The sequence below is a fragment of the Embiotoca jacksoni genome, unplaced genomic scaffold, assembly GCF_022577435.1.
Source record: "Embiotoca jacksoni isolate LCO1_2020_lvr unplaced genomic scaffold, fEmbJac1.0.p SCAF_83, whole genome shotgun sequence".
Lineage (NCBI taxonomy): Eukaryota > Metazoa > Chordata > Actinopteri > Embiotocidae > Embiotoca > Embiotoca jacksoni.
The window spans coordinates 566,872-579,501 of record NW_027185440.1 but is presented as its reverse complement, the minus strand read 5'-3'; the positions used below and the strand labels follow the sequence as shown (position 1 = coordinate 579,501).

Below are 12,630 nucleotides of genomic sequence, written 5' to 3'. Positions count from 1 at the left end.
ACACACACATGCAGGGGTCTGGAAGAAATCAACATCCATCATTTATTACAGCAAAGATATTTACAAACAACGAATGTGTTCATATATTACAACTCCAGCTTTATGTGATACATGTAGGTCCAGATGCTTCTGTAATATCTATGATAAATAAACCTCGCATGAAATACGTTCATATTCAAAAATAATGACATCAATGTCATAATCGTCGCCTTCTATTACACATGATCATACGCACATTGGCTCTGAGATTTATATCACACTGTATGATGTATAAAACCACAGAGTCCATGCTTTTAATCTCGTAGGTAACTTGGTGGGGAAAAAAACAACAACCATGAAGGTCAAATTTTGTGGAAAAAAAAAAACAAAGTCGTGGAAAAACAGCAGCACTTCACAGTAATAATCTTAGTATTTTTGTTGCCACTTCACCAAGCTTATAAGAGAATCCCGCGACACGTGCCTCCCAAAGAAGTACAAAAAAAAAAAATAACATTAAGGACATAATGTTTTAACAACAGGCTATTCAAGTACTGTACACAAATGTTTTGGGTACCGGAGGACTCAAAGGACATTCAGAGTAAATGTTATGGCATCTCTAGATTTAGTCTTATTTTGACACTTTAAGAAGTCGTTTCTGACCCAACTGATGAATATTTACTTCACACGGACAAGACGTCTGGTCCTGTAGCTGCGTTCCCAAAACATTTGTCTCGCCAAGTAAATCCTTGTTTGCCAACTCATTTGTCTGATATTAAAAATGTTGTTTACTGTACAAAGACAAATGATGTTAGGCCTCACCGGGGTCTCCAGCCAGTAGCTCGTGAGATACTGCTCGAGTATGTTTGTGTTGAGTATCAATTTGTTATTGTTCACATAAAAGAAGCTTATCGAGCTGGTTTGGTGGAGCTCAGCTACGCGAGTAAAAGTTTAAAGTGTCGGACAGCCACTTGAGTAGCTCTCAGACACTTTCATTTTGTCAAAGTAGCTCTCGGAGGGAGGAAAAAAAAAAGGTTGGCGACCCCTGATGTAACATCTGTTGTTACTCTCCAAAACATTTATCAAGCTTAAAAGGTGCTATCAGTGATATTTTCCTAGTTTTTTTGTGTGCAATAACCTTAATATATCTCTAAAGGTTGACAATTTCTTTTGCTACAATATCCTTTATGATTTGTACCATGTTTAGTTTCTCCTTAATTCCAGTAAACATGAGTGTAGCATTTGAAAGGCAGAGGAAGCCTCTGACTCAAACATCAGCACTGATTCAGAGGTATTGTATTAATTGGACAGCAACCTATACTGTAGCTAGTTTTAGCGTAATAAGGTATGCATTTGTTTTTGATGCGACATGTCAAACCTCAGCTCAGCACATCAAAGCAGATGCTAACTGCTGTTGCTGAGTGCGTTGCGAAACACCCTGCTGTAGTTTCACTGTGCTTTGTCTTGCTGGTCATCTTCCAGTTCAGCCAGGACTGGGATAAAGAGATGAATCTTTGAATCTTGTTGGCTAACTTCACTCCAACTTTGAGCACCGTGGTGGCAACAGCTCACCAAAGTCTCTTTGTGGCCCGGCCTGCATTTGTGAAATTAGTTGGTTTTTTTTACTCAATATACTAAAACATTATTCTGTTTCTCTTCTCAGTACCAAGCTTTCAGATGAAAAAGTCAAATCTCAATATAGAATTTAGGATAAAAACACACGGGGGTTGTGTTCTAGGACTATTGACGATTTTGCAGTTTTCCATGGCTGCCTTCAAATGTTAGCAAAGAGTCGTGAGGTAATTCAAATGACTACACCTTTAACAAGGAATTGATTTGGCTTCCAGTGTTTTGGGAGACTCAGTCTTGTCCCACATTAGCGACGGAACCAGATCCAGGTGTTAATAAGCCAGAAAGCCACTGTGGCAGAATACAGGATCACCTCTCGCTTGGACCGCTCTTTGTTTTCTTCCTCCAGCAGCTGCAGGCGCCGGTTCAGCTTCACAATCTGAGTGAACACATCAACGCACAAACGGGTTTTTTTTTCAACACTTTAAAAAAGGATAAACACAACTTGTGCTGGGCATGACTAAGATTTACTTGCATATATAGAGAGGATTGTCAGTAACTGGTTATGATTTTATTTAGAAGTACACGAGTCAAAAACAACCACAGACATGACAAAGTGCTTCTTACCTCAGATTTTATATCAACCCAGCAAAAGTTAACAATATTAGTTTTGGCAGAAATCTTTGTGTGCTTTTTTTTTTACCACTCAGTATTGTGGTTAGTACTTGTGTTCTTTGTTTTTATTCGTTTAAACCTAATGTATTTATTTGTCTACTATCTAAAAGTGAACACCGGCTGTGTGCTGCGCTGCAAAGCCACTAATCTGCCTAAACTTCACTGCACCCCAACTGCTAATTTTAACGTTAAAGACAAGAGACATACACTATGCACACTAGAGTAGTAAAGAGTGACCCAGACAGTTGTTTAGACATGCCAGACATATCACCTGTCGTCGCAGCGAGGAGGCGTCCACTAAGCCAGACTCATCAGGGTTTATATCCAGGGCAAGATCCAAGTGTGTCCTGTAGAGATGAACACACCTTAATTTAGAGTCATTACAACAGCAACATGCTTAACACTGTTAGCTTAGCTCCAAAACAGTATCCATACCTACAAAAACTCCCCTGAAAGGCAACTTTTTGCAACACACGTCTCGCCTGAGGACATTATGGGAGCATCAAGAGACATTACAATGTTTTGGTTGTAAATGAGAGTCTAAAGCAGTAAACCCAAATAAGTTTGTTGAACCAGAAATAAACTATTTAAAGCTGTGCAACAACAATAATGATACATTTTTAGATGGCAAATGCCAACAAATCTCAAACATCATCTCAGCACAATTTTCATACAGTGTAATTCATCATATTGACTTGTTAGTGGCTTTATCTGTATTTAAAATTAAAAAAAAAAAAAAAAAAACATTTAATTAATTTTCTTAAAATTTCCCCCCAAGAACCAGCTGTTTATTCTGAGAAACTTTCTGAATGCACAAATTTCAGGAACAAAGAAATCACCTGCGATGGCTGTCGTCCAGGACTTCAAGGACCTGCTGGTACGCGCGGCGTGTCGTCGACTGGATGTACGACAGGAACCCGGCAGCTGTGAACAGGTTAATGTTCGCATCCTCGGGGGAACAGAGGGGAGGACACAAGCGGACTGGGGGGACGGAGGGGGAAGGGGTTACACTGGCAGAGAGAGAAGTGGGGACAAACGGTAGAGAAACAAGGTGTTTTTTTTTTTTGTTTTGTTTTTTTAAACCAATCAGGAGAGAAATAAGAACTCGCAATAGAGAGACAGCAGCGGTGAAGCAATGTTGTAACAGGTGTCTCAAATTCAGTCGTGTCCTTACCTTATGTCACCTCTGCTGATCTGACTGATCTGACGAGCAGACATATTCTCACTTGCACTGCGTTCCCTTCGAGACCGAGCGTGAAAGTTGGTCTATTATTGATGCAAAGATTTGAAAAAGTGTCAGACTCGCGTAACAGATTAACAGTGCCAACACGTGATTATTCGATTGCAGCCACGTATATTTCAGCCTCACTGATTGGAAAAAGGCTGACGGTTGTTTGCTTTTTACTGCAAAAAGATGAGTTAGTGAGGCCTTTTCGATGTATTATTTTACTTATATATATTTTACATTATAGGAGAAGTAAAACAGGTTGGAGAACAGAACCCTTGATTTAACGTACCACTTGGCTGGGATTGTTCTGCGAGTTGGCGGTTTGGTCCGTTTCAAGAGAGTCCAGAGGCTGTTCTGAAAGTGTGAGGATACGTGGTGGGGCCTTCATGCTCAGGAGGTCCACAGGAGGGACAGACTGAATCAGATCCAAGTCTCTCGGACGACCAAATCGAGGATCCTCTTCATCACCTGCAGACAAAGTGAAGAGGAGGGGGACACGGGGTCAAGAAAATTTGACAGAGCACGTTGACCACAGTTTTAGCTTTCCTTAGCTCACGGTGTTAGCACATTTTGTTTCATTTACACTTGTTCAGGGATTTGTAATCTGTCCAGCAAAAGGGTTAAGACCGGTGCTTATTTTACTCATTTAACTCTGGGTGATGCAAACATCATGTCTCAGACATGCAGGTGTCTGTTGTCCTCACCTGCAACAACAATCCTTTCGGGAACCTGCATCAAAGCTGTGTGAGCGGGCAAGGGCTGCTGAAGCGACATGGACCCCGTCTGGTTCCCCGAGGCCACTTTGAGGGTGTCGGGGATTCGCATGAGCTGGCTGATGCCCTCTGTGTACTCCAACTCATAATGGATGCGGTTCATCTCAGCCACGTCTGCAGTGGCGGGGGTGAAAGTTGGCCCACTCATCCAGCCTAAAAACGAAATCAAGTGAACACGGAAATAAATAATCAACAGATAAAAGACATCAAATCCGTATTTGAGTGTGTGACGGCAGAATGGCAGAAACAGGGGTGTCAAATGTTAAATAATCCCATCAGAGCTTTAAACCCTGATGTTCGCCATCCCCCCCCTCCTCCTCATGTGAGTGTCAAGTGGCCGCAAACGGTACCAACCACAACATGATGTGGAGCCTCGTTTAAAGGGCATGTCCCGTCGAGGAGTCAAGTCCTCCCAGGGGGGGTGGAGAGGAGGGGGGGGGGGGGCAGCCAAAGCGTCTACGTATTGTATGAGAAATGGCATTTCACGTTGTGTGGGATTACAATAACACCAACATGAGGTGTAGCTGTTGTCGACACGCGGCTTCAACGTCAATGAATAAAAAAAAATAAAAAAAAAAATGCACGTAAGACGCCATGTTAGCTCGTATCCGGCTAACGTTAATATGACTGACGAGCATTAGTGAGCTCAACATCGCGCTGGAAACCGTCCGCAAATAAACAGGCTGGCTAAAAACCACAGCTTCGTCTATACTGTGGCTACTTACCGTTGCGGTTGGTGGTTGTCAGTACCGGGGGGGTTTAAAATGTCATGTGTTTTAAAACGCTGTTCGTTCAGCCTATAAACAGCATCGACCGGGACGGAAACCGAAAGACGTACGGCTGCCAGCTCCAGTGTGTGTGTGTGTGTGTGTGTGCGGCTGTCAATAATCGCCCGGTGTGGCCGCCGGGGCGGAGCTTATGAAGCACAACGTCACACCCCTCGAGCCGCAGCAGCAGGTAGCACCCGGGATGGAAAACGAACGTACACAATTACTACACTCAAATTAGCGGTTTTACTCGCAGCGGATTATGTTGGGATTAAAAACACACACAAAAAATACAACATTCATTGTTTCATTGGGATTAAAACACAAATTAGTCTGTTTCGGTTGCAATGTAATTTACATTACAAAAAAATATCATGTAAATATTTTTTTGACTCTAATGTGAGCATTTCTATACAGATAAAAATGAGGTCAGTAAGACAAAAGCTCTCTGAGGATATGGTTAAAAAAAAAAAACAACTCCAACAACTGCGTTTCTTTCAGTCGTCCTGCTAAAATACTCAGAAAAACAAGTGCTATATAAATAATAAAATGACCTCAGAAGAGTCCTGTTCTATCAACTTTATGATTTGTATGGAGGTGTTTGGGGAAATCAGTTCAAACAATGTGCATGTTGGAACAGGTTCACTTCCAGTGTAAACGTATAACAGTGCCAGAGATAGTGGGAATGTGACATTGTGATGAAGTTTGACCTTTTGCATTTTGGGTATTTCTTCACAAGTATCATGGCAATTGCGAAAGGACAATTTTCAGTAGTTTACTGTGTTTTTCTGACCTGTGTTGGGGAGCTTTGTTGTAACAGCTGTATGTACAGTGTTTGCAGGTTTGGTAGGCCTGTGTGTAGGTAGGTAGGCTGATGTAAAAGACGTATAGATTCACTGCAGTGGGAATTTAATAAAAAAAATCTGCACCCGTCCATCGAAGGATTAGGAAACACCTGGCCCCTGCGCACAGACACGGAGATTAATGAGGAATCACAACATATGTCACCTCAGGGCACTTTAAAGTCAAGACCTTACAGTGTTACAGAAAGAAAGCCAGAAATTTCCAGTTAAGCAAGCGCTTGGCGGCAGTAGGGAGGAAGAACTTCCCTTAACAGGATGAAACCTCTGACAGAAGGTGGGCTGTCATCTGCCTCGAATGGTTGGGGTGAGAGGAGAGCGGAGACCTCTCTTTGTTGGTGAATTGCAGGCCTTTTATTTTGCGTCTCTTTGTGGTCAATTGACTTTTCAACAAAGGCTCCTGACCAGGAGGCACCTGTTCCCTCGGGCACCTGCTCCACGCAGCCATCTACAACATTTCAGGTGCATTAAAAGACATTACTCAGCATGTCAGGTACCTGGGCAACCAGCAATCTGCTTTGTGCACATTATCATAGCTATTATTGCGCAACAGGAATAGACTCAAACAAAGCCATGTGCACAAATAAATGTGTTGCCTCAATCCAAACAATAGCTGTCTGCAGAAATAGGCACCTCCCTGTGCAATGAGTTGCTTTTAAAAAAAATATCATAATCACCATGTCAACGTAATTATTCTGGTTTAATTTAATTAAATATAAATTAGTTGACAAATAGACCTATTTGACATGTAGACCCACTGCATGAACTGAAATATAGGCTCAATGGCTTAGATTTAGACGTCGTTGCTTAGCAACTCACAGTAAAGGATTTAGGATTAAGTAACACACCTTTTAAAGTACCTGTTTTTTTTTTGTTGTTGTTGTTTTTTTGGGGTTTTTTTTGCTATTTTGTTCAGAAATGATAGTGAACGCAGTGAACAGAGAAAGGTAGGTCGTCATGCACCTGAACACAAAAGAGCCTTTTTCGACATTAGTTCAGAAATACAACTCCCACAATCCCAACGGTTTCTGAAACACTGCGCATGCGCCGTCGATCTGGGCCATTATTTTGTCCTCCTGAAGCTTCAAATGAACAACAGGCTAAAGACGGTCCTCGAAATGAATTAAATATTCATTCGCGGAAAGAGAATTTTTCACCCTCTGATTCAACACCGCCGACACACATGGAGTACCTCGGTCGATAGCTCGTTGTCTCGCCGGGCTTGTTCGGTCCTCCGTTGGACTTGGAGGCCGAAAACAGTGCGCGGAGTGACAGCCCCGTTAAAGCCAGCAGATTTGGGTGTTTATCTAGTTGGCTAGCCACCTAGCTAGCTTCCCTAGACAGCTGCGAGGGGGGGGAGAGAGGGAAAAAAAAAACCCCGAAAGGACAATATTTGATCACTTTGGCTGTCCCTGTCCCGTCCAACCTGCAGAGGGGATGGCACACCTTCGAGACATGCAGAACCAGGTACACAGATCCTCTTTTCACCAACTGTCACCTCCCTTCTTCTTGCCCGAGACAAGCCGACCCCCCTCTCCTCTCTCCCCCCTCTCTCTCCCCCATGACTGTCAGGCTCTCCATGAGGAGGTCGGGTGGGAGTCTGAGCCCTCTATCCAAGGGCTAAAACATGCGATATACAGACACGGGAATTCATGTATGTTCGTGTTCTTGCTTGTGGGAACATCAGGGCAAAAAAAAAAAAAAAAAAGCTGACAAATGTATGTAATTAGAAACTCGTAAATTTCATCATTTCGTGTAACTGTCCATTGTTTTTGAATTGTACTTGTGACATGTAGTCGATAGTAAAATACTCTCAAATTGAATGACTTCCTTAAGTGCCTCCTTCTCAAATCATCACTTTATTTCCTGCGGTTATGGTGAGAGTAAAACCTCACTGTGGAGTGGTACTCTTCTTGAATTACGTCCCGGCATCAGTTTTGATGTAGAGTCTGGGGTAATTAAGAGGCCTGTGACTGAACACCATACTTGGCAAGAGACACACCTGCACACGAGTTCAACTTGAAGCATAACTTTGACATGTGTCTCTGTGACCAGAATACCCGGCTGGACCCCGAGGAGTACTTTACCAAGCAGGAGCGCATCGGGAAGGGCTCTTTCGGAGAGGTCTACAAAGGCATCAACAACCGCACGAAGGAAGTGGTGGCGATTAAGATTATAGACCTGGAGGAGGCCGAGGACGAGATAGAAGACATTCAGCAGGAGATCACGGTGCTAAGCCAGTGTGACAGTCCGTTCGTTACCAAGTATTATGGATCATACCTGAAGGTGAGATGATAAACACGAAGACCGAAGCGATGCCTGCGCAGATTATTTACCGTTTTCAACACACACGGAGATGCTTACAGACACAGACGCAAACGACACAGTCCCGTGCAGGCGGTGGTGCAGCATTGGTTTAAAATCTCAAACCTTAATCAAGTATTTTTTCGCCCCTCAGGGGACCAAGCTGTGGATTATTATGGAGTATTTAGGAGGAGGATCTGCACTGGATCTGGTAAGAAGATTTCTAATCTTATACAGTTTCACAAAGATTGAAACAAAATCTTACAAAGTGGCACTTTTCATACATGAAAAGTACAAACTTGGCCTGCTCTTGTCTTTCTCTCCCTCTCTCCAAACTCCCTCTAATATATTTGTTGCGCCGTCGTCGTCCCCAGCTCCGCCCCGGGCCTCTTGAAGAGACATACATTGCTACTATACTGAGGGAAATACTAAAGGGGCTGGAGTATCTGCACTCCGAGAGGAAAATTCATAGAGATATCAAAGGTAATAAGTTCTCGCGCCTTGTTTTTTTTTTTACTGAGCATCTTATAGATATCAATTTAAATCACATCACAGTGTTTCCCTGGTACAAACTCGCATATCGTACTCTTAAGTCTTACCTAATTTGTAGTAATTCAAAAGACTATTCGCAAACTTTTAAATGCTGTGATTCAAGATTCTATATCGGCAACTAAATGCCGCACTGATCGAAAACACCGAATGTTGGTCGGCAGCAACGTGCACATGCAGCCTGAACCAGATGCTGGGCAGAATAAGTCCACACACCGAAACATGGGCGGACAAGTACGTTTATTGACACCATCTGTGAGCTCGAACTCTCACGACATGCCGTAGGTGTTAAATCAATACAGTTTAGCATATTCCTCGGTGTGGAGTTTATTTATTTCTGCTCTGTGTAGGTGATGTCGTGCTCTTACGTCCCTGTGGGGAAAGAAGTTACCACTTTGTAATCATCAGAGAGTCATGAAAAGATTGATTGACGTGTCGATTTATTACCCACATGGTGTTGTGCTCTTGTATTTAAACTGTTCCTGCTAGAAGCACCGAACATTTCCTGAAGCTCTTAAGAGTTTGTGACGTGCGTCCATCTCTTAGTTGGCCTAAATAGATGCAACAACACCTCATTAGTCATGGTTAGCTGAGACCGGGACTCCATCATACATGCAGGCGTCATGTTTATTTCTAGCATGTTATATCAAACAGACAGACTGACATTAACAGGTCCCAGAAGGAAACCTTTTGCTCGTATTTTGACCGTCTTTCTTTCTGCCTCTGTCTCCCAGCTGCCAACGTGCTCTTATCAGAGCAGGGTGACGTGAAGCTGGCTGATTTCGGGGTGGCGGGACAGCTGACGGATACCCAGATCAAGAGGAACACTTTTGTCGGCACGCCTTTCTGGATGGCTCCAGAGGTCATCAAGCAGTCGGCCTACGACTTTAAGGTGAGACAAGAAACGACCCGAGTCTCTGCTACGAGTGAACGCTGCTGGCTTTAGGTTTGTTTGCTTGTTTTTATTTCTCACTTCTTAGGAGAAAAGATGTTCACTCTTGTATAATATTAAGTTTTGTTGTTGGTGGAAGCAGTGATACGTTGACACGACAAGAATTTTGAATTCAATTTGAATTGCTGATACAGTTATGGTGTCTGTATGAGAAGTGAACCCACTTGATTTAAAAAATAAAAAATTCTCTCCCCCTCAGGCTGATATCTGGTCCCTGGGAATCACTGCCATTGAGTTGGCCAAAGGGGAACCTCCCAACTCTGATCTCCATCCCATGAGGGTCCTCTTCCTCATCCCCAAAAACACTCCACCCACACTGGAAGGTCCTTACAGCAAACCCTTTAAAGAGTTTGTGGAGGCTTGCCTAAATAAAGACCCTCGTTTTGTGAGTAAAACACTTGCATCTATCTGCATGAGGGAATGAGACGAGTGTGTTTGAGCTGAATGAGATCAGAACAGTGAAAATATTTCCAGATTGGCTCAGAGTGAAGCGAAGTAAAACGGGTTGTTATCTAACAACATATTTTTGTGACTGGATTAGCATTTACCGTCTTAAACAGGAATTAAGAGTTTGCTGTGTAAATTCTCAAATATTCAAATAGCATCCAAATCGCATTCTTGACAGGCACCAATAACTTGTTTTGGTAATCGGACTAATGCGATGGTGGATACTGAAACTACTTTCAGCGTGTTTTTACCACACAGAAATACGTATGTTTTGTTCTTCTAACTCTAAACACTACAGACTGTGACATTGTCACTGAATGTTCATTTTTCTGCTGCTCCTGTCGTTGTTTCTTCTCTGCACAGAGGCCAACCGCCAAAGAGCTCCTGAAGCACAAGTTCATCACACGTTACACCAAGAAGACAGCCTATCTGACAGAGCTGATCGACCGCTACCGCCGCTGGAAGTCCGAAGGACACGGGGAGGAATCCAGCTCTGACGACTCCGATATGTTAGTCTCAACAACACATATTTATTCAGTTATAACCACAGTCTCATGATTTATTTATAGATAATCACTAGAATGACTTTTTTTGGGGTTTTTTTGCCTTTCTCCTGAGTTAAATGGCGACAAAGAAACAGCACGCTGATCAACACGAGCTCATTAGCCTATCCCTTATGTCTCCTCTTTTCAAGCTTCTCCCTCTTTTTTTTGTCCTTCAGGGATGCTGATGGTGACGTGGATCAGTGTCCCATGTGGACCTTCCCCACAGTCAGACCCAACTCTCTGAACAAGTTACAGAAGGGCTACACGCACACAGATTCAGAGGCGAGACTACAATCATCACACAGACATGACACGGAGCCCGATCTCTTGTTTTTCTATCTTAACACCCCATTTCCGTCTTTGCAGTCTGGAGACTCGGTGAAAAGGCAACCCAAGTCTCAATGCTTGTCTGCTTTGGTTACACCCATCTTCAGAGAGGTACAGGCCAAACGGTTTTTTTTTGTTTTTTTTTATTGTACCTTCAATTAATTCAGATCGAGGGACAACACCAAAAAAAATTATTGCATTTTTTTCCTGAACGCAGTAAAAAATTAAACGAGGATCAGACATAATGTAGGATAGTTAATTTTGTCTGAAGTAGCCTTTTGAAACGCATTTGAAATTTACGTTCTTAACTGCTGAGCCTTGAACAAAGTTAAACAACGTTGATTTTAAAGCGACGTTGAGGCCCTCATCAGTGACATTATATGCATGTAGCTCTGGCCTCATAGTTACTACTTGGTGACCAAAATGTTGTAGTTTTGTGGACCCAGAGGAGAAAAACAGACCACATGGAATAATCAGTAAAAAAAAAAGTAGAGCTCTAAACACATTGTCAAAAGTCTTAAAGTTGTCAGCATGCATAGAAAATGGAAAGCTTCCCTACTGGTGGTGTTTGTCACTAACTTAGGCTTTTTATTTCATTCCAGAGTAACTCAGTTGACACAAGATATTTCAAAACCTCCTCTTTATAATAGAGTGTGTGCCTCACCTCTTAGCAGTAAGTTAGTTATTCATGATTTCTGTACAGGTACTGTATACTCAGAAGTTGTTTAATAACAGTATATATTTGTACGATTTAAACATAAAACAGCATGAAAGGGTAAATTTAATGAGAACCAAAAAAAAAAAAAAACCTGTCTTATCTCTGCTTTTTATAATGTTGTAAATTAAACAACACAGCTGTCATATTACCTGGTTGAAGCATACGCAGCATAAAAACAAACCCCTTCTATGCGATTTGTCTTCACCACCAGTTGAAGGAGAAGCGGCGGGCGAGTGGCGGCGGAGTCGGAGCCATCGAGGAGCTGGAGAACGCCTTCAACCTGGCCGAGGAGTCCTGTCCGGGCATCTCCGACCGTCTGGTCACACACATGATGGAGCGAGTGTGCAGGTGACGACACCGACCTGTCAGCCAGACCTGTTCCTTACAGGACAGAAAACCTCTAACCTGCTGCTTCATGTCGTTCTTTCAGGTTTTCTTTAAATGGTAACACCACCCCGTCTTCGCGGTGAAACCCCAGCTGGATGTAACTTAACCCCCCCTCCCCCACCACCACCACCCTCCTTTTTCTGTCTCCCAGACCAACCCAGCTTCTCGGATAAGGACCACAGATGAATCACCCCCCCCCCCCTCCTACCCCCCCCCCCAACCCCCTCGTACCTTTGCGCCCTCCCCAATCCTGTCCCCGAAGAGATCTTTTAATTAGTTATAATTAAATATTTTTACAGTTTTTCTTTAAGAGCGGAGAGTATTTAAGACAAAAAAAAAAAGCCATGACATTTAGAGCGTTGTGTATACCTGTTAGAGAAGAAAACAACTATAATAAAGTCTATGGAAAATGTCCCGTTGTCTTCAGTTGTCATGCCAATCCATTTACATGCTTCAACAAAAAGATATAAACTGGGTCATGTTGATGTTTAAACGTCAGCCTTCCTCTTGTCTGCCCGATGCGCACATGCAGACGCGGCACATTAGCCCGGAG

The 12,630-nt window shown here is 42.9% G+C and overlaps 2 protein-coding genes across 2 annotated transcripts; one reads left to right on the top strand and one right to left on the bottom strand.

Annotated features, from left to right (window-relative positions):
- Window positions 1-28: 28 nt before the first annotated feature.
- On the bottom strand, window positions 29-5,087 carry LOC138192240 (mitochondrial fission factor homolog A-like). Its single transcript, XM_069139510.1, has 7 exons — window positions 4,947-5,087; window positions 4,153-4,374; window positions 3,738-3,916; window positions 3,395-3,486; window positions 3,060-3,230; window positions 2,492-2,567; window positions 29-1,984 (listed from the first exon to the last, which is right to left on the bottom strand). Exons 2-7 carry the CDS (start codon window positions 4,367-4,369, stop codon window positions 1,853-1,855), a joined length of 867 nt encoding a protein of 288 aa, XP_068995611.1. The 5' UTR covers window positions 4,370-4,374; window positions 4,947-5,087; the 3' UTR covers window positions 29-1,852.
- A 1,805-nt stretch (window positions 5,088-6,892) lies between these two features.
- Window positions 6,893-12,489, top strand: stk25b (serine/threonine kinase 25b). The gene is made up of 11 exons (XM_069139502.1): window positions 6,893-7,315; window positions 7,904-8,134; window positions 8,307-8,363; window positions 8,527-8,635; window positions 9,436-9,593; window positions 9,853-10,038; window positions 10,464-10,609; window positions 10,822-10,927; window positions 11,012-11,083; window positions 11,902-12,038; window positions 12,121-12,489. Exons 1-11 carry the CDS (start codon window positions 7,286-7,288, stop codon window positions 12,158-12,160), a joined length of 1,272 nt encoding a protein of 423 aa, XP_068995603.1. The 5' UTR covers window positions 6,893-7,285; the 3' UTR covers window positions 12,161-12,489.
- Window positions 12,490-12,630: the final 141 nt, after the last annotated feature.